This window comes from Atractosteus spatula, chromosome 12, assembly GCF_055471065.1.
Source record: "Atractosteus spatula isolate fAtrSpa1 chromosome 12, fAtrSpa1.hap1, whole genome shotgun sequence".
In the NCBI taxonomy this organism is placed as follows: Eukaryota; Metazoa; Chordata; class Actinopteri; order Semionotiformes; family Lepisosteidae; genus Atractosteus; species Atractosteus spatula.
The window spans coordinates 23153280-23180394 of NC_142717.1; the positions used below are offsets into that span (position 1 = coordinate 23153280).

Below are 27115 nucleotides of genomic sequence, written 5' to 3' on the forward strand. Positions count from 1 at the left end.
CAAGCAATCCTGTTTGTCTCGAAAGTGAGAGCTTATGGGGGAAGTTGGAAATGGGGAACAATTTTAATACAAGCTGAGCAAGAGTCCCAAACATCCAAGAACATGCAGTGTATGAGAAGCAGCTGGAGTCATGGAGTTTTGACTGTTTTATTTCATGTGGTTGTTGGCATTTGGGCAGTGCATAGAAGTGAATGGAAAGCCCAGAGAGGATACAGTGAAGTGGGACTGTGCTGTAATTAGACCATGTCTACATCAAGGACAAGGGCTGAGGGAAAGCATCTAGGAAGATCAGCACTAGTTCAGCTGGTGATCATCTGAAAGGAGACTTCAACAAGGACTTCCAAATACTGGAAGGACTGATCAGATGAACTCAACGCTGTGGACTGAATGGAAACAGTCAATGTGCAGCTGGAAAGTGTGTTTAGCATTAATCATTACTTGTTACAGTTTGTTAAGCCAGTATGCCACAGAGTTTCAAGAACTGGGTAAATTTGGTATCAGAACTAATCTTTTTCTAGTCCAGAGCTCCCCAAGTCTGGTCCTGTTAGACTGTCCCATTAGATTTCATAAGAGTGGAAATAAAGAGCTACATTCTACTCAACACTTACAGTGGTATAGAAATGAATCATCATTGTTAAAATAGACCATAACAGACATAAGATCTCTGACAGTCACAGAGTCTCGTTGACAATGACAGGAGTGCTGAGTGGAGTTCAAAGCTGCCTGGCTGACACACCTTTACCTGGGGTGTGTACCTCATACTTCCTGACAGGGACACAGCAGGTAGGAGTGGCTCCATAGCTCAGTGGTTAGAGCACTGGTCTTGTAAACCAGGGGTCGTGAGTTCAATCCTCACTGGGGCCTGATGGTATTCTCTTTCTTGGCATTCTCCCTTGTAATTTAATAGCAATAAAAATGTAAAACAGAAATATTGCTTTGTCATATTAATACAATTGAGGAACTGAAAGGTTGCGTGATTTGGAAAGCGAAAATACAGAATATTGTGGTTCAGGCTTATTATTTATTATCTTGTTTCCACATACTGCTCTGCACCAGACTCTTACAATGATGGATAGTGAGCACTGTCTTTTGCTTAACAGGAGGCTACAGACAGTGTAGTAAAGGAGCAGAGTTTGAGGAGCTCTGCTTAGCTGCCTGCGGTCTCAGAGAATGTGGTGGTGCCATATGGACCCATTGACCCCCTCAGCAATCGGTAGATCCCCTTAAGATATCAGGAGATGTGAATGTCCTTCTTATCTCACTGTGACAGATACAGGAGTGACACACATCTGGCTTGACCCACACAGACACAGCTCTCCAAGCTGCTGTTCCAGGATGAGTGATATTTGCATTCACCAGTGACAAGAGAACTTCCTCAATGACGTGTGTTTCAGCTATACAGTGTCACACTGACAACAAAGGCAGTGACATGTGACACTTAAATATACTGTACCTGAGTGGCACACCCTCACAGGGGTGTGTTCTTCATATTGTCTGAGTGAGACCCATTCAGCAGGTGGGGCTCCATAGCTCAGTGGTTAGAGCACTGGTCTTGTAAACCAGGGGTCGTGAGTTCGAACCTCACTGGGGCCTGGTTGTTTTCAAACTTTTGTCTACGTTTTAAAAATCCAGACGCTTGGGAATCCTGGTCCTGCAACTGCTGCTTTTTGTTCCAACTGGGCCCTTAATCACCAGTACTAATTACTGGTGGGAACTGATCTGATTGGCTTCAAAAATATCAAATTACAGTGACACACACATCCTGGTCCGGCGTAATCTCTTTGTCTTTTGTTATTTTTTGCTTCAGGTCAGTTCTAAATCACAAGCTATTTTATCTCAATTTCAATTCAAAGTCCGATTATAAAATTTACATCCAACTTTAAAAAAGCTGAATGAGATTTGTAATTGGCATGAACTTGGTGCTCATGCAGGACCTCCTTCAATCAGCAATGCTAACTTAAATAGGACCAACTGGACTGAAAATATAAGAGGTGGACTACATAACAGAGCATCAGGCCAGAACTCACCCTGGCTTCTAGGCATGAAGCAGAGAGCACCTAACTCCTCTCCCTGATGGGATACCAGTTCATCTGAAGACTCACCCCCAGCACTGCCGGTCTTTCATACAGCTCAGCAGACTGGGGCAACCAGGGTAAAGTACTGTACCTCCCTTAAGGTACAACAGCAGTATCACATTTGAACCCACAACCCACCAACTATGAGTCCACTTACCCATTAACCCACTACACCTCCCCCATGTCCTCCAGCCAAAAGGAACCTAAACAGGGTGGTTTCACTTTCTGTAGACAGGAAACATCATAAGCTCCTTGGCAACAATCTTAAAAAAAACAGCAAACCATTATCAGTCCAGATAGGACTATAGGAGGGGAGAGGTGCAGTCCCATGCTCTGTGAAAATGCTTCAGCTGTTTTTATGGCACCAAGGCGGGGCGAGTCAGTTGGCACTCCCTGTTTGAATATAAAAATATAATAGAAAGGTTACAAACAAGAGGAGAGCATCCAGCCCATTTCTGGCATTTGGTAGTTAGTATAGAATCCTTGCACTGGCTTCCTGTCAAAATCTGTGTGGACTTCAAAATCCTCATGCTCACCTATAAGGCTCTGCATGGCTTGGCTCCTCAGTATCTGTCTGAACTATTGTCGCCCTACTCCCCACCTCGCAACCTTCGCTCTTCTAATTCTGCTCTCCTTACTGTCCCCCAAGCCCGTCTACACACTAGGGGTGACAGGGCCTTCTCCTGTTATGCCCCAAAACTCTGGAACTCTCTGCCCAAGGATATCAGAGAGTCACCTTCTCTAAACTCCTTCAAATCCAGACTCAAAATCTTCTTCTTTAGAAGAGCCTTTACTTAACTGGTTCCATTCTTCACCCCTCTGGTCCTACTATACTTAGTACCACCATCCACGGTCTCTTCTGTGTGTTGTAATTGTGTTTTATCTAGGGTATTCTTTTTATTTATTTTATCGTCATTCTATGAAGCGCTTTGTGAAGCCACCTTTAAAGGCGCTATATAAAATAAAGTTTATTATTATTATAGTTAGTAGTTATTTGATCCAAAGATTTCATCCAGCTATTTATTGAATGAAAGAAGGATGAGCAGCTTGTTTCTGGTTCCTGCAACCCAAATCGTAAAGAACAGTTCCAACTGTTCTTTCGAAACCTAACTGCAGTTTCCCGCTTGATTTTTTTACCAGAAGCATCTCTTAAGTTCATAAGAAGGTTGCAGAAGAGAGAAAGGCATTCTGCCCATCTGGCCCGTTTGGTAGTTAGTAACTCATCGATCCACAGATTTCATCTGGTTGTTTCTTGAAGCAAGCCAGGGTATTAACTTTCACAGTGCTTAGGAGGTTATTTCATACTCCCACAATCTTTGGGGTGAAGAAGTGCCCCTTGTGTCGACTTTAAATGAACGTCTACAGTACTTTGTTTTTGCTGTTCATTCTGAAGAAATCTGCAGGGCTATTTTTATCAATGCCTTATGTGGTCATTCCTGTGCTCATCGCCCTGCCAGACAGGGTTGCTGTCAGTCAATCCAGGCATAATCTTTCTACACCACAAATTCCATGTAGGATATAAGATCTTGTCTTGTCGTTTTAAAGACCTCCATGGTTACAGTGGTTAGTACAGATCAGGAAGAATGCGAGGAGCCTTGCTCAGAATATTGTATGTTACAGGAGACCAATGCGATCAGACAAGGGAAAGACTCTGCATCTGTTTTTGATGCAGATCTTGCAGTCTTGCAATTCCTTTGAAAACCATGGCTTCTCATTGCCCTGTATTTTAGCTGTTTTTGTAGGGACGCAGACCTCTTTGCAGAAGCTAATGTAAGATGTAGCAGAATAAGTATATTCATCCAAGATCCAAAGAGGTGCAAGTAGAGCTTAATACTGTATGTCCCCATCTATACAGTCGAAAACCGTCTCAGGCTCTCTATGGCATCTGAGTACCACATCTTGACTAGTTTTAATTTTTAAATTGATATTTTTTAGATATTTTTCTGTAAAAACTCATAATCAACAGAATGCTCAAGTGCAAAATCTGCACAAATCTTTTTTTTAGAACATAAAAAAATGAATTGTGCTATTGTTCATGTGTTATGGTGATACAGGGTGTGGTTCATTTACTACGAGCATGCACTTTGGGTAAATTCAGTTACATTCTGAAAGATTGTTTGTGGCCTGAATAAAACCTTTAAATAAAATGTTATAGTCTATACATTTATAGATGTTATATTTCTTCCACAACGCCGTTCTGTTGCTCTTACCATCAATCTTCACGAGAAAATGAACAATCCCCCTAATTCACACAGTCACATTATAATATGGAACTATTTATTTTCATGCTTTCTCATTGGGAGCCAACTGGTTTTATTTTGTGATTTCGATACTTTCTGTTGTCTGCAAAATATCAAAATTCGTGTTCTGTTTTTAGATGCAATATGCTACAAGCGATTTTTTTCTGTACCTCCCTATGTGGTTTTCTGCACTGAGATGAATCATCAGGTCTCTAAGTAAACATTTGCAATGTAAATAGTTCACCTGAGTCACTTGCATTTACTTCTTTTGTTGCTGTGTTGGGGCTGTGCTACTGTGGGTGGCTCCATAGCTCAGCGGTTAGAGCACTGGTCTTGTAAACCAGGGGTCGTGAGTTCAAGTCTCGCTGGGGCCTGCTGTGCTTTTCTTTCTAAATGGTCATGAGGGAGTTTGCTGCCTTTTAGGCTTATATCTTAAGTCACTTAAATAACAACAATTTACATGTTGTGATTTAAGTTCCATAAAATTCCATAAATTGACTCTGAATTAATTTGGAAGGAGATAAATGGAATCATATGCGATTGTGTTTAAAGATATAAACTAGTCTTGTGATGTATTTCTCTCATTTATTTTGAATTTGACTGCCACAATGTATCTGTAATGAGACTCTGACCCCCAGATATGTCAGATTCCATATTGTGAGACAGTAGAAAACCAATTTGAGTGTTTTTTTGTACTTGTAAATTGTTACTTTTTTCAAGTTTTTGTCAATTCTTGAGAATCCCTGTCTTTACCATTTTCCAGTCACGATAATTATTTCTCTGCTAAATTAAATGAATTGTGATTCACAAACTACATGTATAATCTCCTTTATAGCTTAGATAGGATGTGAAGTTCAAACAATCACCTGTGAATATTATAAACATTTTTATTTGGCTACAAGGGTCAAGCATTAAGAACATAATTGTTAATGAGAGGATGCCATCTGGCCCAAGTAGTTCATTTTTATTTAGTACGTATTGATCCAATGTTTTCAACCAGCTATTCTGTAAAAGATGTCAGGGTAACAGCTTCTAGAACATGGCTGGGTAGCGTGTCCCACACTCCCATAACCTTTTGTGTAAAGAAATGCCTCTTGTCCTTCTTGGAGACCCTCATCCAGCTGTTTCTTAAAAGAAAAAAGGGCAGCCTCTGCAACAGCATGACAGGATAACTTACTCCCATAACCCTCGATGTGAAGAAGTGCTTCTTGTTCTGATTAGAGGATCTCATCCAGACAGTTCTTGAAAGAATCCAGGGTATCATCTTAACTGAAAATGGCTGGTTAGCTTGTTCGACACGCTTACAACAGTTTAGGTGAAGAAGTCCCTCCTGTTTTCAGTATCTTAAATACTTGCCCCATAGTTTCTTTTGGATATTTATTGCATGTGACATATACTAATGGAAAAAAGAAACACAACATTTTTTGGAATGAGAATATTATATTTATAGCTTATGTACTTTCACAAAAAGTTGTCAATTAGTTTTAAGCCCTCTGACCAGCTGTACAGCTTGTGCAGTGAGGCATTGCAACTTGCCAATTACACGAAAGCTCGTTAGGTGCACTTTTACCCAACAAGGTCCAGGTGGGACAATGCCTGATCAGGTCACCTTTAAAAAGGCCTTAATTCAAAGCTTAGTCAGTTTTCTGTGCATTCCATAATGCCTCAAATGTCACCAGAAGCAAAGGAGAGAGCCTTCGGCTTGCTGCAGGCAGGCATGTCATGTGCCAGCGTTCCCAGACACTATGGAGTAAGCCGCTCCACTGTGTCCCAACTGCATAGAAGGTTTCAGCAGACCGGCAGGACAGATGAGTGTCCAAGATCCAGTCGCCCTCGAGTGACCACACCAGAGCAGGACCAACACATCAGACAGGTTCATCTGAGAGATCGTTTCGGATCTGCCACCCGTACTGCTGCTGAAACTGCCGGCAGACACAATGCCCGCATCAGTGACAGGACAGTGAGGCTCCATGCTGCTGGCCTTAGAGCAAGTCAACCTGTCAGAGGCCCTCTGCTCACACCTCCTAGACGTCATACCCGACTGACTTGGGCCAGACAGAGGCTGCGATGGACTCGTCAGCAGTGGCATCAGGTCCTCTTCACGGATGGGTCACTCTTCAGCCTGTTCCATGCAGACGGAGGGCGAGAGTCTGGAGGAGGCGGTGTTGCGTTTCTTTTTTCCCATCAGTATACAGTACATTCCCTCCTTTGTATTGTGCCGAGTTACTCTCTTAACACCAAACACATGAAGGCATTTCTGATCACAGAAAAACACAAAGATACAGTAATACCCATGACCTGGCAAAGAAGATATTGATACAGTTTTGTTCAAAATCAGTTATTTCACAGTTTGTTTCATATTTATATAATTCCCATACTTGCGAAATAGCTGAAAGAGTTTCTTTATGTCCTTCTTTTTAAGGGAAATTAAGAATGGAGAGGGGAAATGTATTGGGGAAAATTGGTCTGGCCAGTTAGTGTTGCCTTTGTTTTTTTATTCTTGAATAATATTTTGCGAGTAGACTAGATTTATTTGCAGGTGGAAACACAAACATTGGAAATAATGTAGTGGTTTTTCCGAATATGCACATCTAAAAATGTAGCCTCATTCTCAATTCACATCTACTGTATATTCATGGTCATTTCTAAAACAACATTTTTAAAAAAAAGTGTGTTTTTCTTACTTGGAATAAAAAGGAAGTCAAGCAACATTTCCTTTAACTCTAGAACAAGGGTACTCATGCCTAACTTCTTCAGAGGCTGTTTCATTCTGAGCACTTGCTTAAACAAATCCAATATTTACTGTGCCCATTGTGAGAAACTGTGTGCTCTGACAAAGGAAGAGGAGTGTTATTGATTACTAGGCAGAGAATAGGTACATGGACACAAGAAGGGAGCCCTGAACTGAGACAGGTTAAACTAATCAACATACTGTAAGTGGAAGCACATAATTACACTGCATCTTTTGTGAGACTATCTGCTGTGGATGTTTGGGCCTCTAGCAGACGGGTCAGTTTGTCCAGGCTCAATTACATTGTAATGGGCTCTTTTCAACATGTTCAGATGATGCTTTAATTTCTGGAATGTAACACTGAATTGAACTTGCAATCGAAGTATGCAAGTCTGTAGAAATGATAACAGATGGAAGTAATTTTGGTGACAGTGTAAGGACTCTCTTGTGTTTTTTTTAAATGTGGTTCCAATCTTTATGCTACGTTGGTTGTAAAAGACACCATTTAAACGATACTCAGTCCTATACCTGATGAGAATTATAAATGCAGTAACTGCTCACAATGTAACGACATTATAAGAACTATTTCTTGTCTTCCATTAACTGGTCGGAAGTATTATACTAGAGGGATAATTCTCCATTAGGCAAAATGGTGGTGTGATGGCTAGCATTCGTGCCTCATAGCTCTCAGATTCTATGTTAAAAATTGTTCATATAGGACAGCATGGTGGTGCATGCAGCAGGTTAGCAGTGTGTTGGTCCTGGGTTCAATTCTGGACCTGGGGTGCTATCTGTGTGGAGTTTGTATGTTCTCCCTGTGCTTCTGTGGGTTTCCTCAGAGTACTCTGGTTTCCTCCCACAGTCCAAAGACATACGGGCAGATTAATAGGCCCCTGGCGTGAGGATGTGCATGTGTGAGTCTGTTGACTGGTGTCCCATCCAGCACATATCCAACCTTGTGTCTGTTGGTTGCTTGGTTGCTGGGATAGGCTCCTGCTCCCCTGCGACCCTGAATTGGGTAAAGTGGTTAGTAACTCAACTGTTTTAATTGGCTTTGTATGGCTTAACCATAAGTGGTACTTCAGTGTGATGGGTTGGAGTCAGATTAATTAGTGTTTCTCCAGAATGGTTTTGCAATGTGGACATGATTTGAGTGTTGTTTGAAATTATTATTTTTTGCCTGCATTTTTTATCACTAAAGGATGAAGTGTTTCTGTGGATGTTTTCCTAAGAACTGTATTATTATTATTGTTATTCAGCCACAACAGATAAGATTTAAAAAGAAGATGTCTTTTTGAGGGGTTTAGCTTGGGTGTGAGTATAACATGCAACGGAAAATGTTTGAGACATTGCTTTATGGGTCATGACTGGTGTTGCTGCAACACAGCTCTCGATTCTAGCCCTTCTGTGTGGAGTTTGCATGATCTCCCCACATCCACAAGGGTTTCTCTTTATATGTGCGTGTTCCGATTTTCTCCCTCCCTTCAAAGACATTCTGGCCAGCTTTACACTCCACAATTTATAAGCACTTTAAATGCTCAGTAAGGAAGCAATGAACCTTTTTCATCAACCCAGTGAGCATCTCTTGGCACCCAGGAAGCCTCTTCAGTCCCCAGACCAGTCACACAAATACAGTACCTGCTTCCAACCTGCAGACTTTTGATAAAATGGGTCATAAGGTTATTTTACTGCCCCCTGCTGGGATAGTTTGTTAATGAAATTTAAAGTAATTTCATTCTAGATTCTGATCCGTCTGACCTAATTTATAGTAGGTCTTAACAACAAGCACAACAGGACTTTGAGCTCTAGGCATCTCTGTTAGCATTAGTTTAGTGCATACTTCCATTATTCTTCTTAAAACCTTCAATATTTCACAGAATCATCGGAAAGCTTCTCATTGCTGGTGAGGATTACAGCAGATGAGAGCCTGTGCTAGAGGCACAGCCTTACCTCAGAAGGACTACAACCTGCACATGAGACTAGCCCATCATCAGACACACCTTTATATGTCAGAGAATCCAGTTACCCTGGGATCATCTGACGACTTTCCCAAATAAATCCAAGTGGATCTCATCATTTTGCTAATAGTTCTATTTCCTGAACATATTCAAAAGCATGCACTCTTTCTTTTTCTCCTCCTTGTTTTCTTCTCAGTTTTTTAATGTTTAATGTTTAATGTCCCAGCAGCCTTTGCACCAGAGGGAGGGGTGGGGTTCATTTGTCCTTATTAGTGCGCTGGCTGATTGAGCTAAATCAGAAGCTGTCCAGAGAAGCTGCTTGCTTTTGATTGAAGTGTTTATCTTGACTGAAGTCAAAAGTGAAACAATGCAGACATCAAGAAAACAACAGTTTCTTCTTTTGATTCAGGTCAAAGTGTGACCCAGCTTAAAAAAAATCTTTCACTTTGCACTTGTTTCACTTTCCTTCTGAATTTAAAAAGAGGAATATGATCTTTTAACTCATTATACAGAAGCAGTGTCAGTCCTAGAACATTAAATGCAATTAATGTCCATTTGGACTAATTCTTTCTAGGTTTTGTTCTGGAATAATAGGATAATGCAACTGGCAGAGGTTTTAATGTTCCTAAAATGGCTACAGGTGAAGGTGTCTGTTCCCATGTATCTTTTAATTATGGTCAATTAAAATAAGCTGCACTTGTATTAGTTGTCCTCCCATAAATATTGTGCCATGAATACAGTTTATCTTTCATCAGATGTTAGCCTTTAGGGCATTTTGTTTTTGTTTTATTTATTTCTTTGTGCAGAAAAGGATGTTGTGGTGGAACACATTGCAAATGGTGAGAAATCTCTGTCAAACTGTACTGAAACAAACACTTAACAAGGAAACTCCGGGTGCAGTCTGATCCGTGTCAGCTTTTACCTGATGCAGGCTGTTCCAAAAACAGACCCAGGTGCAGGGAATTTCAGGCTTGTACCTTCTGGAGATAAAATAATTGCTCTTCTCTTTTTGGTTTTTGCATTAAGGAGAAGTGTCAGCAGTTAATAAAATGTGAAATGGACTAACACGATTAGCCACAAATGTTTAGACAACTGAAATAAATAGAATTCTAATAAATGCATAGTGAGTTATCTGTTTCCCTGATAAGCCACCATGTGGCTATTTATTTTTAAAATGAGCCATGTTAATTGGTCTTTACAGCTTTAAGGCCACAGTTTCACCTTACTGGCACTTTTACCCTGGGAACAATAGTCAGACTCTGCTACAGCTCACAGTTTCCAGGGAAATAATGCCTTATAAGGCCGAGTGGTTCTGGGCAGTGATGTAATGAAGTGCATGCTGTGAGTTTCCCATTCCAGCTGTCTGCATGTCTGGACTGTATTTCACTCTAGGGTAGAGTGCAAAGGAGAAAACAGAAAGAAAGTGACTGTGGGTGTGAGGGATAACATCAGATCTGGACGGAGCAAACCGAATCTCAGCACACAGACTGAAGCAACTAAATATTGCAGCATTATGGGCCAGTCAGGCAAGTGTACCTTTGATATTATTGGCTCTGTTGGCATGTAAACCTGTTTTTGTGGCCTAACACTTTAGTACATATGGCCTACTTGGTTATATTGAATTTGCATATCTAATGTTTAAATCTAATACTCATAGTGGAGATGTCTGGCATAGATGTAGGACGCTGACAGACTAACATCCAGCTGCTAAAACTGCTATTTCATATCTTATTTTAGACCTGGATCTTAGTTTCTGTCTCTTTGCATATAGACTATAGGGCCTGTTCACAGAGCTGTGACTGTGCATCTTTTAAAGCCCAGTTGACTGGTGTTGCTGAAATACTAAAGAATATAACTGGAGCAGCCAGCTTGAGAATCCAAATGGTTTAAGGGAATTTGGACACATTTTCAAGTCTTGGGTTTATGGAAATGGGATAATCCTTTCCTGGCTTTGTATAGACAGCTGTTCCAGCCCTTACTTTAACCTTGAGTCTTGTGTGTGTTGTATGAAAGCTTTTAGTGTAAGATATTTTGTGGCGAGCTGTGCAGTCTCTGTAATGTGGGTTTTTTACTAGCCTTCTCAGTTGTATTTCCAAGGCCACATTCTTAAATGTGGATTTAAAGAGAGGCTGGAATTGTTCATAGAACTTGGTTCATCTTTGATATACTCCTTAATGATTGTTTTGTGCCGATCACTTCAAGTGAAGCTGCCAATTTCATGCTCCAGAATGCGTGGAAAGCAAGCAAGCATCAGTCTCCTAAATCAGCCATTTTCTGTGTATATTCATGTTAACTGTTATTGATGCCGTGTCAAGTTTTTGCTAAAAGCAACTGTGCACTTTTAACTTAAATGTGAAGATTAAATGGTTCGCATTAAGACTTAGTGGTAAAAGCAGTACTTTGTTTGATATGAAACCTTTAATAACTGTTTTCCAGTTACCTGTGTTCGCAATGACTTAGATCATTTCCTTTAATAAAGTGAAAAAGGAGTACAGGATTTTCATGACCAACGGTAACTCCAAAGGTTTGTTCTTCTCAACAAACGTCTGATTTATTCAATGCCTTGTGTTCACTTGATTTATCCTGTGACGTTTTTCTGTACTGGTCTACAGTTTCCACTCTGTCCCCTGTTTCCCTCTCTCTGCCTGTTCTCATCACAGCCCTTTGGGAAATACAGATGCCAAACCAGGCATACAGGCTGCCTGAACTCCCTTCTTAGTTTTCAATGAGTCCAAAGGGAGTAAAAGAATTCATTTACACCCCTCACCTAGAAAGTCTGAAACCATAAAAACTGCTTTGCTATTTGGAGTAGTGTACAGTAGTGTAGAAGTGGAGTGTCAGCAGCTTCTACTTTATAGTGATGGCACAGATGCCTGCTCCATCCACTCAAATGAACAGGCGAACACCTCTAATGGAGAGTAATAGATACATCTTGATGACTGTATGTGGTACACTTGTCCCTGCCCCCTTTTTATTCCTAGAACAGGATAGCTCTCCTAGTATACCTCTTTCTGCAGTGCTCTCCCTCCATCTTAAACTCAGCCTCTCAAAGCCTACTCTGTTCTCTACGTCTTCAACCTCATTGTCTGTGGACCTCTCTGATTGTCTTGACTCACTACCCTCTCTCTCTCCTCCTCCTCCTCTGTCAAAATCTTCAGGAGCCTGGCTCCTGTCCTTGTCTCTCCTGTTCCCAATACTGTCGCCTGTTCTTGAGCAACATTTCCAGAATATGCCCCTTCCCTACCAACCATATCATTCAATTGCTAGTCCAAGCCCTGGAAACCGTTCTGCTAGGTCTACAATTCCCCTGTCTAACCACTCCTGCTCCTTCAGAATTTCTACTGCTTACTTTGATTTTTCTCACTACTGATGCTAATGCTTTACTCCTGTTTGTACACTGGCTTGCTCTTGTCAGAGGTCCACTCAAAACCCTCATTGTCTTCTACTGCTGTCTCAACCACTCTGCTCCGGCTTGTGGACGGTCCTGCACCTCTCTTTCTCCACTCATCCTCTTTCTCCTCTACTCCCTCTCCTCTTCCAGAGCCCAGTCAACCTCCTCCCTTGCCCTTCAGTGGTGGAATAAGCTTCCCTAGAATCTGAACTCTGACCACCTCTGGGTTCTCAAGACTCTCAGCTCTCAAACTGGCACAGCGATTTCTCCTTGACATTAGTCACTGTAAACATACTTACAATTACCATTAGAATAGAATACTTACCATTAGACCACTTCCACTGCAGCTGGATATCCACACTATCTGTATATTGTTTTAAACCTTGGTGTATTGCACTTCCAGCTTGTATGATCTTAATTTTTGTCTTATTAACTCACCATAAGTATATGCTATGGAACAAGTAATAGGTTTATTTCATGCTGAAAAGAAAAGAGAGAAAACGCACTGTTTCGGCTGTGAAGCCTTCTTCAGGTGTGAGAAAGACGACAGGGCAGACAGCAAAGATTAAATAGCACAGAAGAACAAAAGCTGGGAGAGGGGAGGGGCAGAGAGGCCACTCAGGAAGTGCAAAGGTTGAAGAAAGATGTGAAGTCAAAACCTGCATGAGAATAGAGAAGATGACACGAAAACAAGTTGGTCATTGAGAGAAGGGGGATTGTGTGGACCTAGTTTCAGGATGAGTTTCGTTTCTGTTATTTCTCTGCTATGGGAGTTGAGAAACCCTTCTTTGAGAACAGAGAGAGAGATCAGTGTGATCATGGCCATCTGATGTGAAATGAGAAACAATGGGCTTGGACAAATCTTTCATCTTCACAGCCCAAACATGTTCTCTGAAGCGGTCTCCTAGTAACCTTCCGGTTTCCCCAACGTACATACAGTAGCTGGGCATTGTTTGCAGGAGATACAGGATATCGTCTGGGTGATTCGGAATTGACCTGAGGGGCCCTGAAAGAGCGTGTTGTTAGATAAGTACTGTATTTGCAGGTGATAAAGCGAGTTCTGTTGCAGGGGAAGGTGCCTGTTGGGGAGGATTGTCAAGTGCGGTCAAGGGAGCTGTGAACGAGAAGTTTACGTAGATTGGGTGGTCGGCGGTGTGAGATGATTGGGCGGTTACAAAAAAGGGTACTGATGGAGGGATCGCCCTGTAAAATGGAGTAGTTGTTAATGGGAATAGAAACTGTGATAGGGTGGTAGGGAAGCACCAAGGGAAGGGTAGGGAATGCAGTTGTGAAACCGGGAGTTCCTGATTGAGTTGATGATCTGAGGGCTGTTTGTAGCCCAGGTGAGGGCCCTATCGATAACATCGGTGGGGTATCTTCTGTTGATGGGGGAAAAACAATGCATTTTGATGGCTTGGTTCTGGAAATCCATGTTGTCACTGCAGAGTCAACGTAGCCTGAGGGACTGTGGAGGGAGTTTTTGGTGTAAGTGGGATGAAAAGAGCTGTACAGGAGATAGCTGTGTGAATCTGTGGGCTTGTAATAGGCAGAGGATGAGAGTCATGGATGGTTAACGGATAAATTTGTGTCTAGAAACGGAAGAGTTAAGTATATGCTTGTTACTTAAGTGTATAAATGGAGTTGCTCAGGAGGTCAGGTTGTAATCTTGCAATTCTGCTCTCATATGTCTAGATGTAGACAGTAGTCATTGACTTTGACGGGGGTTTACATCCTTTATGTCCAAGGCTTTCATTTCATCAGACAGGCTGATTAATGCCAATCTCTAGAATATTAAGTATGCTATCCCTTTATATTTGTTGTCTCATCTCTTCATAATTAGAAATTGACCAAATCACTGAGATGCATTGACGTTGGCTCGGATATTTGCTTAGCAGGAAACAATAATGGGCTGATTACAAACTAGTGGGGAATCTCCTCTCTGGTAGCCTCTTTACAGAGGGTCCTTGGATCAGTTTCTGATTAATCTGTTACACTCTCAAACTGCCGTGACCCTTTCAATGCTTCTGCACTAGTAATTACACACCAGTGTAATTGCAGACAAATCCTGCATAAAAATGAGTCTGGTTTTGCCAAGTTTAATGGTATTATTTTTGCCCTGAAGGTACATGAGATGTGGAGCTTCACCACAGTACTGTTCAGGAATACCTGTAAGACTGCAGTGACTGAGACAATGTATTGCTCCAGGTTTTTAGCTTTAATAAGTCCCAGCAGGCAGCTTTTCGTAAAGTTTGTGAGATTCTGGCACAAGGTACCCAGCTATATTGTCAAAACAGACAGCTTAATTAGGCATTAAAACGTTAAAAACAGCTGGCTAAGGTCCTTGGATCACTCTGCTACTGGACATGCTAGATGGACCAAACGATCTCTTCTTGCTTGTCACCGTTCTTGTGTGTTTCAGGAAACACATCATTTTCTGTGGTGGTGCGGCAGGATCCACCGTGCATCTCTTCTTTATTACTTTGTTCTTTGAAGTGAAACTGACAATTTCATGCTTCGGAATGTCTTTGTGATAAAATGGAAATTCCGGCGCTCATTCTGACCAAGTAATGGTGCTATCGGAAGACATTTCTCGGCATGCAGGCGAGCTAATTATTTGGTCAATTTCACCTTGCTGTAGAATGCTGGGAAAGCGACTGGCTCTGAGCTGTTTTTCATTTTCAAATAATTTATTGTGACATAAACGGATTTAGAGGCCTAATCCAAAGAGGCAGCTGTGATGGATAATGATGTCAAAGTGGTTTACACTGGTCTGTGGCTCATCCTGCCAGGACCAACGTCTGTAACGCAGGCTCGTGCAGGGCCTTGCCTCTCCATACTCTGAACACTCTTTGTGTCCATACAGCACTGGTTCTTAAAAGTGCAAAGCAGTTCTACAGAATGCAAAGCCTAAATGTTTTGAAAACTTACGGCCCTTTGATTTTTTTAACTTCTTGAAGCCACTGTAATTTTTGGTTCTGAAAATGCAACCTGGTATTGAACGGGAACAACTGTCACCCCAGTACCTGCTGTATTGTCTGCTGCTCTGTTTCAGCCCAGCATAAGTGAAGAGACAATTTGTTTAATCAAATGTCATTTTCAGTTGTGACAAAGAGTTTCAGCTTTTAGGTAACTCTTGCAATTGAGTACTTGCAATATTGCACCTAAATGCAAGGAGTATTTGAGACATAATAGATGAGCTAGATGTTGCTGCATTTGCAGGCGATTATGTAATTGTAATCACAGTGACCTGGAAGCTGATGGAGAGGAACAGGACATTAGTGAATCCACACTTTTTCAGAGAGACCGGAAAATCAGAAGAGGGGGAGGTAGTGCAACATATCAAAAAGCGTATTTAGGCTCTGATTATTTTTATGTTAGGAGAATGCTATAGAACACCAAATACAGATGTTGATTGTAATTCACTTTACGATCTGTAGAATATGAGGAATAATGAGTTTGGCAGACACTGGGGTCAGTAAGAGGGAAATTACTGCAGGAGAATTTTGGAGAGACTGTTGTGCAGTTTTAAAGGCTATGCACAGCTGCAGTGTCTGGGGTTTCCATTCCAACCCTGCACCTTAATTCTGCTAATCTTTAGTTTTAATGAAGATTTACTAACTTTGCAAAGGTCTTTTTTTAAAGAGCCACAGAAAACCCACTGGACACTGGACTTATGCTCCTGTGCTATAATTCCTGTTGAAAACCCAATGCGTACCCCACCTCAGCCTTTGAAGTGGACAAAAATGTTCTGAAAAGTGGACCAAGTGCCTAGCCCAGTGAAAGGAATCATTACTGCTGTGCTAAAAGACCTAACCCATTCAGAGGTATCCAGTCAGTTTTGGAAAGGCGTGCATAATCCGTTTGTGATCCACCTGATTAAAAACATTGTTGTAGGTTCCGATCTAATTAAAATGCAGTAGGAAAAATCCTTTGTAATTTCTCTGTATCATGTGTCTCTAAACCTGCTCCTGGAAGATGTGATTCACATTCCAGCTGACCTTCTAGGAAATTTAACTGATTATTGCCTTTATTTGGTGGTTAGTGTTTAGTGTTGCTGCCTCACAGCCCCGGGGCCAGGATTCAATTCTGGGGGTGGGGTGACAGCTGTGTAGTGTAGGTATGCTCTTCCCTTGTTTGTGTGGGTTTCCTTCAGGTGCTCTGGTTTGCTCCTACAGTTCAAAAACATGCAGGTAGGCTTATTGGCTTCAGGGAAAATCGGCCCTGGATTGATTGAGTGAGTGAGTGTGTGTGTACGCGTGCGCCCATGTCCCATCTTGTGCTCCTGTGTTGCATAAATCAGTTAATCAAGTGTAACATGATCTGCTACTGATGGAAGAGCCTTGTAGCTCCTGAAGTATTGGTGTTCTCCAAGGCCAGTGGCGAAGTCTATTGGGACAGTTTATCACCTTCTCTTTGAGCCTGTTACATTCACACTCCCTTGAAAAAGATCCTTCCTTAGTCCAGGACACATCTCCGAATCTGCTGGCTGCTGTACAAAGGAATAGCTATCAAAGGTTGCATTTACTCTAGCATCGCCTGTCTTCACTCTAAAGCAGGAGGTCCCTGTTCCGGTCATTGAAGGGTTTCGTTTGTCCAGTTAAAAAAATAGTTTGACTAGACAATTAAGGAATCATCTGGGGGGGAAAAAAAAGCAGAATCTTTTTGGCCCTCCCACATGGAGTCCCCCCCTCTCCCCCAAAGTTAAAGACACAGGAAGAAAAGAAGGAAAAACCTGCAGGAAGCAGATGCAGAAAATGGCCATAAAAATACGTGCTTTTTTTAAACTTTGTGACTAAGGAGTACAAATGTTTCATTTCATTTTGGCGCATTTACATTTCAGAATGTTGTGGTTTTAAAAGAAGCAATGCTGAGGGATCAGAAGAAGTTGGTAAAGTCTGCTTCTCCTGAACAGATTAGTCCTTCTAACACTGGTTCCAGGAAAAAGAAGTCAATATTTGATTGAAAAGACCAAAGCAGCTTTGATTGTAATACAGCTACTATAAAGAGTCTGCTAAAAATTTGAATGGCTGCTGAGAGTTTTTTTATTAGACCCTAGCAACCACATTAACCTTGAGAGTCAAATTTTCTTAGAACTGGACATGCCAGGGTGAGTTATATCAAGGGCAAAGTTCTGTCAAATGTCTCGTTATCGCCGATAATTTGTGACCTTTCCTGACGAGGTAGTGTTTCTTATTTTGCACACCTGGGTTCATGGTTCTGGTAGATGGAGGGTCACGGACCGCTTCTTTGGCTGTACTGTGAGCTTCTGCACAATAAATAATCAAGTCTTCTGTCCTTTCACCTCTTCAGCTTCCAAGCAGTTTGCCAAAGAGGTTTTGAAAAGCCACAACGAATACAGGAAGCAGCATCGGGTTCCACCCCTAAAACTCAGCAACAAGCTCAGCAAAGAAGCCAAACGGTGAGTGACCAGCTCTTTCCAAAACTGAATAAGAAGCTGTGGGCAGCAATGTGGAGCAGTGCTCAGGGGCTTGAAGGTGGTGGGTTCGAATCCCAGCTGAACCATTGCTTTTTGTGCCCTTGAGCTACTGTAGATACTTTTCCTGAATTCCAACCATTTTCTAATGACATCATCCAATTCAGGGTCAGACTTAGAGGAACCTATTCAAGCAAGCAACACAGGGTTTACCCTGGACGAGATGCCAGTCTATCGCAGTATTTCTTCTGAATTGTTCCAGTAAAATATTGGGTGGTATAAATGCGTTCAAATGAAAGTCGTTTTGGATAAAAAAAAAAAACATCAGTTAAATATAAACTTTTTCTTTGTTTAAACCCATGGTTTCAAGCTGATCTAAAGAATATTTCAGAACACAGGGTATGAAATACAGTAAAATCAAATGCTTAATAAGCAGTATTTCGTAATATACTTTTGAGCACAAAGAGAAACAGCGCTCTAGAACAATCACCGTTCTTTCTGAAACAAGATGTCTGATGTCTAGTGTAAGAGTAATGAGCACTTTTTTTAAATAATATTGACGGAGGACATTTGTGTCTCCTAGCTCTGACATTCATTAATTGTTCATTCCAAAGTGCTTTTGAAAGAGATGTATTATATCCAGGTACCCTCTGGAACTACTTGAAAAGTACATTCTCCTGTTCAGCACTATAAGACCGGTATAGTGTTGATAGCTGGAAAAGGAAACGTTTGACTCGATGAATAATTCTTTTCTTTACAGACTGTGATCTGCTGCTCACTCTGGTCATTTCTTTGTGTTGTAGGTGGGCTGGGTAATCCGGTATTGCAGTAATGTAGTTTGTTATTTGGATGTGCGCTACTGTGTTACAGGTACGCAGACAGTCTGGCCAGCACACGAGTTCTGAAGCACAGCCCTGAGTCAAGCCGGGGTAGCTGTGGCGAAAATCTGGCCTGGGCTTCTTACGACCAGCCAGGTGGGTGTACCTATCAAGCCCGGTCTCTCTTTTTCAATTTGCTTTCCGATGCATATTCTGGAGGCAAAATCAGCTTTGACAGTTATTGACCAAGTGTCAACAGTGCTAAAAAAAATAAAAATAAATAAAAATAAGAGTTTGAATAAGGTGGCTAGTAGGTCTCCAGTGTCCAGCAATAAGAACATCAAGGGTCTTCTACCATCCTCCTTCAGGAGCCTTCCAAACTGTGAGAAGAAAGAAAAAATAACTATTTAAAATCCAAAATGTTATGGACAAAGTTAGCCCAGCAGTGCTCTTTAGAAATAAACAAGGAAACGCAAAACCATGGACATAAAAGGACACTTTGTGGAACTGCTTGTCAAACAGGAGAACAGGAGGCACCTCTTAATGCAAAAGGTAATGGGACTGTGGAAGCAGCTGTCCAGCCCTGTTGTTGATGTCAATACACTGGTTTCTTCCCAGAAACAATCAAGATCCTTGGATCGATTAGCTACAACTTCCAAACGAGTTGAATGAGGCGATTGACCTCCTCTCATTTGTAACCTTTATGTCCACTGGGGGGGAAAGCTAAACTCCACTGTTTGTTCTCCCGAAAACCATGTGGAAAGAGACAAAAAGCCTAGATAGTGGATGCGGTTTTGCAGCAAAGTCTGCAAATCGGCCGACTATTCAGGAACAAGGCCATTTAAAAAATGGATAATGGCTGTCACGTCTAATTGGAAGGCAATGGTCATGTTTTAATATGGAAGCAAAACAACTGAGAGACCGTGAGCCTAGTCAGGCCGAAAGACTGGAAGACTGACCTGTCTTTCTTTCCACATCTTCTTAGGAAAGGAGGTAGCTGACCGGTGGTACAGTGAAATAAAAAATTACAACTACAACTGTCCTGGATTTTCTTCGGGTACCGGTGAGTTTAGCCTACTCCCCTCCTGCCCCATCTCTGCTGTTCCCTGCTTTTCTGTGCCCTCGTTTCTAATGTGAGGTACTGTAGCTTCTGGACTGCTACTCACTGAGCAGTTTGTACATTACATATTACACAACAACATTACACGTTGTACATTACACAACAACACGTTGTTGTACCTCATAAGACCAGTTGACATGTTGGGAAGATTCTTTCCCCTGTCTGTTTTGTGAAACTGTTGCCACGGAAACCTCTGTAGTGGGATGGGATGTTAGTGAAGAAGTCGCACCTGGGCTGTAACTTGACAGCGGTGACAGAGTTGTCAAATGTAATTATCTAGCTTGATTCATTGTCTGCCTGGGAATTTTTTTTCCCCCTTCCTTGCAAACAAATGGAAGTTATTTTTAGTATCCAGACATATTTAGAGTTCTCTATAAATGTAGGGAGCGAATATAATCTCTACCTCCATAAATCTCAATGGGAGACGCTGCTCTAAAAATTGCACTCTGGTGTCCCTTACATTGAGACCCCAGTCCTCAATTACTCTCGCTAAAGGGCTTGTTTCATGCAGTGCTTCTTGCTCTGTGGGGACTGTGTTCAATAAATCTGTAAGGGATAGTTTACAGAGTTACAAATTCCTTTTTAAGGCCAGCATCTGTAATGTTTATCAACAGTCCCCAATGGGTTTTTGAGTGATTCTAGTGTTAAGCGCAGAGCAAATTCCACAGTGTCTGACTCACTAACATTTGGTCATAAGTCCAGACTAACGGCAACTGCTGAATCCTGTTACTGGAGTTCACAGAAGCAAATGACTGAATGCCATTTCTGTTGGAGATGAGATGCTGCATTCATAAAGTGAAGATTTTGTTTGCCAACACTAGGCAGCTTAGGCCTTTTAAAGTGGAGCAAATGCAGTGCCTTGTAGAAAGTTTAATTTGCCAATCTCAACCTAATCAAGATGTTAAATTCCTGCTGGTACTGACGGTTTCTTATCTCTTGCACTCTTGATCAAGGCTGGTGTGATTGCCCCCAGTACCCAAAGATTCACTCTAAGAAAACACTTTTTTGATCGCGCGATCGGACAATGTCCAACTACATTAAGAACAGACTCTGGTAAAGACATTTTTGTACAATATTTGTGGCATTGGGGCATATTGTATCGGCGCATCTGCTAATGCATACCTCAAACATTTTATTTCATTCCTCTGTCTTCTCATGCCATTGTCCGTACATTAACATGTGCAGGAAATAATTGCGAGTGTGAATGAAATTGCGTCTGCCCAGCAAGTTTCTTTTCTCTTGGCTCAGTAATGAATCTGTCGTTGACTGATTGAGTGATGGAAAGGTCTAATTCACCCAACTGAAGAGCTGCCTCCCCCCTTTCACCACAGGTCTTAGTGTGGATAAGACTTTTTCAAATGGGAATGCTGCTGCAAGCGCACTTCTAAATATTTACTTCACATTATTTAGTCAGTCATTTGAGCGATGCAGTATGGTTTACATCTGTGAGGCAAGCCACCCGGAGATTTCCAAAGGCCAGGCTTAGAACAGAAAAGGCAGCAGCAACGGTTCACTGCTTGTGACTCATAGCTCAGGAATTTTTTTTACCCTTAGAAATGCTGGGATGAATCTGTAGTGGCCATTTGTACATATTTGTAGCCAGATCAAGTCCAGGTCAATTTATAGAGCAATGTAAAATATTTACACGATTGTAAAAATACAATTTAAATTAAGTAGTCTTTTAAAATTGTTGAAAGCACAAGCAAAACTATCGCCAGTCTTGGTAATGTAAGGAAATGGTGTTGCACTGAGAGGAAGATTAAGAAGTTGTTTTAAATAAGTCTGTATTAATCCAATGCTGAGAGCTCTTCATCCTCATAATTTTTTTCTTTCTTTTTAATGACTTCAAACAACAACAAGTGAGAAGAGCTATGGAATTCTGAAAGGGTCTGCCTGGAAATTTTATTTTGAATAAATATTGTTTTAATTTTTCTTTTGAAAGACAAATGAAATGTTTCAGACTCTTGGCAGAGAAAACATGTAGCTGCCCTGAATGTAGTGTAACAGTCTGAGCTGTGGGTATATGGCTATCAGACAATGGAAAGAGACAAGATGTGCACAGAGCTGCGAGAATGAAAGATTTCGACTGGATTTCTATGAATCTACAGGAGAAGGTATCGGACTAGCCGTGACGGGAACGCTCTCGGGACCCGGGAAGAGAACATTTCTCATATGGTTGAATGGAGAAAGCCGGTTAATTCTCCCATATGATTAAGAGATTGAAGGGAAGAAGCAGGGTTCATTGTCCCATATAGTTTAGACTAAAGGGAAATCTGGGATATACAATACAGGTTATGGACCAAGTTATGTTGGTATTTATTGTTTTAGATATGATCCAATATATTTTAAAACCTGTTTATTGTAAGTAGGGTGCAAGGACTAGAGTGCTTAGTGTGTAGATTCCTGAGAGTAATATTGGTTGTGGTCACTTTTTCTCCGCCAAAACACCCAACAACAAATGCAGGACTCGCATTCAAACACAATACTCCCACCCCTGGTTCAGGCCCAGCTAATTACAGGATCTTTAAGCACACAATGCTGCTCCTGCTAGTTCAGGCCCAGCCATTTGCAAATTTAAATACTGGTTGCTATTTTAATCTGAACGGAGGTGAGGGCTGTGGCACACACAACACATAGGATATGCTCTTGCTTACTCGCTCCTAATCCCAATATTACAGCTCTGAAAAAACATAACAATTACAGTACATCTTTTAGGATGGATGGGGAATTTGTGTTCCTGTAATGAACATGTTGGTTGTTATTTTCATGCTGGTAATTGGGGAGGCTGTGGTTTGGGTTCTTGTAACAACAAATCCCAGATACTGCTATTGTACTCTTACGCAAGGTACATGTAATTTGCCAGAACTGTCCTGGTAAAATCTTCTTGAATCGCAGTCATGACTAGCTTTAATTAAGTACTGGGATTGTGACTCATGGCTGAACCTTTATTTCCAGTTTACTTGATCAATCCAGTCAAACGTTTTAATGGGTTTACCACTTTCTATAGCATGGTCTTACCAAGGACTTGGTCCTGTGTTAGGACTGCAGAAATGATGCTATTGTTTATGGGCTACTATACAATCTACTGGTCCTCTAGTGTTCCCTTGTTCATCACAGAACATGGGGAGTCTTTCCCCCAATCTTCCATCACAGTGCAACACTGACTGCTCTGCAGAACCCATAGATCAGGGCACAGCTAGGTTCACTGTGATCTTTCTTACAGCAGTGAAGTTTCTGTAAAAGCAGAAGCATTTTGCTCCTTTTTGATATCACCATATTATAGAATCCGGTAATTGTTTAGACTTTTTCTCAAACCATTTTTCCTGCTGCCCTGCCAGGGACGCATTTTTTTTCCTCATTTTTGCAAAGTCTTTCAAAAGCCTCTCCATTGTAAGGTTTCGAAATCTGTACGACAATTACAATTGAACCCTCAGTGCACTCATTTGCAAGACAATGGCTTTCATTGGAGCTGGCGATTAGAGGATTAGTGTGTAATAGCCAAGGCACTAGTGTCTGGCTTAGTTCTTAATAGACTATTTCCCAGCAAAAGCATGAAATGTAAATGGAATGAGGATGTAATTTGCTGTGAAGACATTGAGTAATACCTGCAATTTCCTTCATAATCAGTTTTATATCTACCATGAATATGCTTTGCATGGCTTTGGGGGCTTGAAAGCAAAAATAAGACTGCATTGAAGGAGTGAAGAGATGGATGGAATGCTGTACACACTCCCATTATAGGGAATTGAGAGTACTGTCCCCCCAAACTATCAATAGTTCACAAAAACAGTAGTCTTATTATGGACCTTTTGTTATTCAAAAATTACATCCAAACCCTAGGAATGTGTCCTTACATGCACAAGGGCTTATAGTGTAATTTGGTATCTGCTCTCTTTTGAAGATTTTGAATCACAGTTTGCATTAATGTTGGTGTGTGTATGATTGCTGGCACAGTGGTCAGCATTGCTGCCTCCCAGCTCTGGAGTCCTGGGTTCAACTGGGGTGCTGCCTGCATGAAATTTGTATGCTCTCTGCATGTTTGTTTGGACTCCCACAGTCCAAAGATATATGAGTATTTTAATTTGCTTCTGTAAAACTTTTACCCTGCTGTGTGAGTGTTTGTGTCTGTGTGCGATGGGATGGGGTCCCATCATGGGTGTACCCTGATTTGCGCCTGTTGCTTGCCGGGATAGGCTCCGGCTTCCCAACATAGTATTCAATAAGCTAGGTAGAAAATGGAAGTACGAGTAATATTGTACACTCGAAAACGGACATTTAAATATAACTAACCACAGGACTAACTTACAAGTACACATTTTCCAGATCCCTGGGTATGACTAGTGATTCACACTAGGGTTACCCCCATTTTCTAAAACTTCACCTTGTTTGGCAAACTGACTTTCTCCTCGTTTCACTGGTTGTCCTTAGTGCCATTTATTTATATTGTGCTGTGCCCTTTAAACTCTTAAGCACAGGGGGGTGGGGAGGGGCTGGGCACAAGTGTGGACTGCTTTGGGTGTCTGCTACAGATCAGGAGACACCCAAGTGGTGGCTGAAGTATGAAACAGCCCACGCAGTTATACATTATTGAAACCAATAATGAAGCGACTGGATGAGCGAGAGATGCTTGTAGCAATTGATTGGCCGCATGGCTTCCTCTCATTTGTAGCCTCTCCTATGTCCTTTTAATTCCAGAGTCCATTTTTGTTTTAGTACTGAGTGCTCTAAAATCCTTGAGGTGAAAAGTACTCTATAAAAATGACCCGCTATCATCCATTGAAAAGCCATATTGATTCGTGTGACAATGCTCTAGCTGGCGCTGTGGATATCTGTGGGTATGAATGCCCATTGTTGGTTTTTACTGCACACTTTCTCTTCACTGGAAACCAAAATGAGTGAGTCAGTCGGAAAGATTGCAAAAGCTGTGCTCTTTAGTTCCAGTTAAACCTCTTATGACCGAACCTTTCATCAGGGTGGGTTACTCATCCTCCCTCTGTCCGGAACCTCTGAGAATGACTTCAGCAGAAAACCCTTGACAGAGGGCACCAGCAACGCACTTTTCATGCCAGACATCCTGTGTGTGGGGTCCCACACAGGAAAGTTAGTTATACTGGATGAAGGAGAGATGTGTCCCTTTCTGTATCATCCTTTTATTTACCACACTTTGTGCTGCTCCTTCTTTTAACCTCTGTTTTTGCTCTGCCTTGTCGTCTCTCTCGCTGACGCCTTTCTTACAGGATCTCTGTTTATCCTCTCGCCATCCTCTCCCGTCTCCCGGCCTGCTGCCTCACTCCCTTCCCCTCTCCCCACACAGGGCACTTCACCGCCATGGTGTGGAAGAGCAGCAGGGAGCTGGGTGTGGGCAAGGCCACGGCCACCGACGGCTCCACTTTCGTGGTCGCCCGCTACTTCCCCGCGGGCAACATCGTCAACCAAGGCCAGTTCGAGGAGAACGTGCTGCCGCCACGGAAATGACCTGCATTTCAGGGAGGGGTGGGGGTGGGGGAGGAGAATTGATGGACCACTGGGTTAACGGAAATGACACCCACGAGCTTTGGAATGTGAAGTTTGTAATGAGCCCCCTCAGCAGTCTGGGCCATCGTGCAGGACACTTGACTAATAGATTCGGGCATTTTGGGGTTAAAGAAGTCAAGGGCAAGGGCACACCTGCCAGCTTATAGTGTTTAAAACATCCAGTCCTAGTGGTACCTTCAGTGGCACTCTACGGTAGTCAGTTTATAGGCATGTACAAATACATTTACCCAAGTGGAGGGTTGATTACAAGTTTAATTGTTTTTTTAATGTGTTCTATGTGAATGAAAGGGAATAATGAGTAAGTAGTCTAATGGTACAATGAAGAAACCATCTGATGGACAAAACAAACATTTTTTTAAAATAATTGATCCTTAATAGCCTCGCATGGCAAAGTGAATTGTGAAGGAAGCATAGGTATCAAACAATATGAAGCTGCACTCATTAATACCGTATGCAAGTGGAAAGATGGCATACCCTAAATATTCTTTCACTTTGCCCCTGTAAAACTCCACTGACTTGATGATGGGATCATGAAGGGGAATGGTATTTAAAACTGTTTTTAAGTTTGTGTTAAAGCAGTTTTGCTTGCAGAAAAAAAGTTTCCTCAGTTATTATAGTCCTATAGTTTGGGATGGAGAGCAGTGTTTCCTGGGTAGTTAGAATAAAATTCACTGGGCCCATTTCCGTGTGTGTGAACAGCACACAGGAGCAAGATCAGCTGAAGAGCAAAGCCTCAGATCCTGACATCAAGGCAGGCTGTGCTGATACCTGGGCATAGTCTGGGCTGGTTGCCAGTGTATCATGTTTCTGCTGAAGATGATGGAATGGCAATGCTAGCTGACTCCTGTTTACTGGTGGTAAAGCTGCACATGAAATTGCATTATTTTCAAGTCAAGATATGAGAGTTGCAGTACCTGTGGCGTTTTGCTAATGATGTTTGATGTTGCATCATTTCTTATGTATGTTATATTGGGAAAACTGAGATCATTTCTCTGTCAGTGGTCAAAGCTTTTGAAGTGAAATCTGTAATTTGACAATCCTTTGGAAGCAGTATGGGTAACTACTCTGCCTGGTACTGCCTGCTATTCACTGTTCAATAAGTGTATCCATGTGTAAATGTTTACCCATCATCACCTAAATGGAACAGCTGTATTTCAAATAAGTTGTTCATGTACTATACTTCCTGGTTTGGGATATGATGTGTGCCTTTTTCAGCATAGGGAAAAAATGAAGTAAATGGCTTCCTATAAAAACATTTTACTGAGCTATTGATGGCATCTGAGCTTTTTACAAAACACTTGAGTCATTCTGAGAGACAAATTGCTTTTTTATTACCTTTTTTTTACTCTTCTTTTTGTATAAAGTACACTTGTGAAATAAACCGAACATTGTTTACAGCTTGTGTTGTTCACGTCTTCTGCTCTTGTCATGTTGGCTGAGGTCCTTACTTCACTGAAATGCAGTACAACTGTCTTTGTAACAGCACTACACTGTCACACTATGATGCTTATCCAGGAGAATGACTTATCCAAACCAAGAGGCCAGGCAGGACTGCATTTGTCGGCCTACTGATAATCTTGTCTTTGTAAGGCTCGTCTGACTGTGTATTCAGCTTCTGAGAAACTGTGTTGTCAGACCACTGAACTGTGTTTTCCCAGACTCTTAATAGACTTATTCCTGCACTCAAGAGCAAGGGGGAACTTTAAATGATAAAACCGTAATTTCCTGTGACAGTCCCATTTCAATGTAAAACATGCAAAAGAAAAAGTGAAAATCAGATTTATTCTTTAGATTGTAACGGCATTTCAGAGGC

The 27115-nt window shown here is 41.6% G+C and overlaps 1 protein-coding gene and 3 non-coding genes across 4 annotated transcripts; all 4 read left to right on the forward strand.

The window, feature by feature from the left end:
• The first annotated feature begins 791 nt into the window (after positions 1-791).
• trnat-ugu (transfer RNA threonine (anticodon UGU)) lies at positions 792-864 on the forward strand. Its single transcript has one exon. It is a non-coding gene; the product is annotated as a tRNA-Thr (tRNA).
• A 656-nt stretch (positions 865-1520) lies between these two features.
• On the forward strand, positions 1521-1593 carry trnat-ugu (transfer RNA threonine (anticodon UGU)). The gene has a single exon. It is a non-coding gene; the product is annotated as a tRNA-Thr (tRNA).
• Positions 1594-4616: 3023 nt separating this feature from the next.
• Positions 4617-4689, forward strand: trnat-ugu (transfer RNA threonine (anticodon UGU)). Its single transcript has one exon. It is a non-coding gene; the product is annotated as a tRNA-Thr (tRNA).
• Positions 4690-10240: 5551 nt separating this feature from the next.
• glipr2l (GLI pathogenesis-related 2, like) lies at positions 10241-26699 on the forward strand. Its single transcript, XM_088928843.1, has 5 exons — positions 10241-10530; positions 17706-17814; positions 18700-18803; positions 19633-19710; positions 25082-26699. The coding sequence occupies exons 1-5, from the start codon at positions 10518-10520 to the stop codon at positions 25240-25242; spliced, it is 465 nt and encodes a 154-aa protein (XP_088784969.1). The 5' UTR covers positions 10241-10517; the 3' UTR covers positions 25243-26699.
• Positions 26700-27115: the final 416 nt, after the last annotated feature.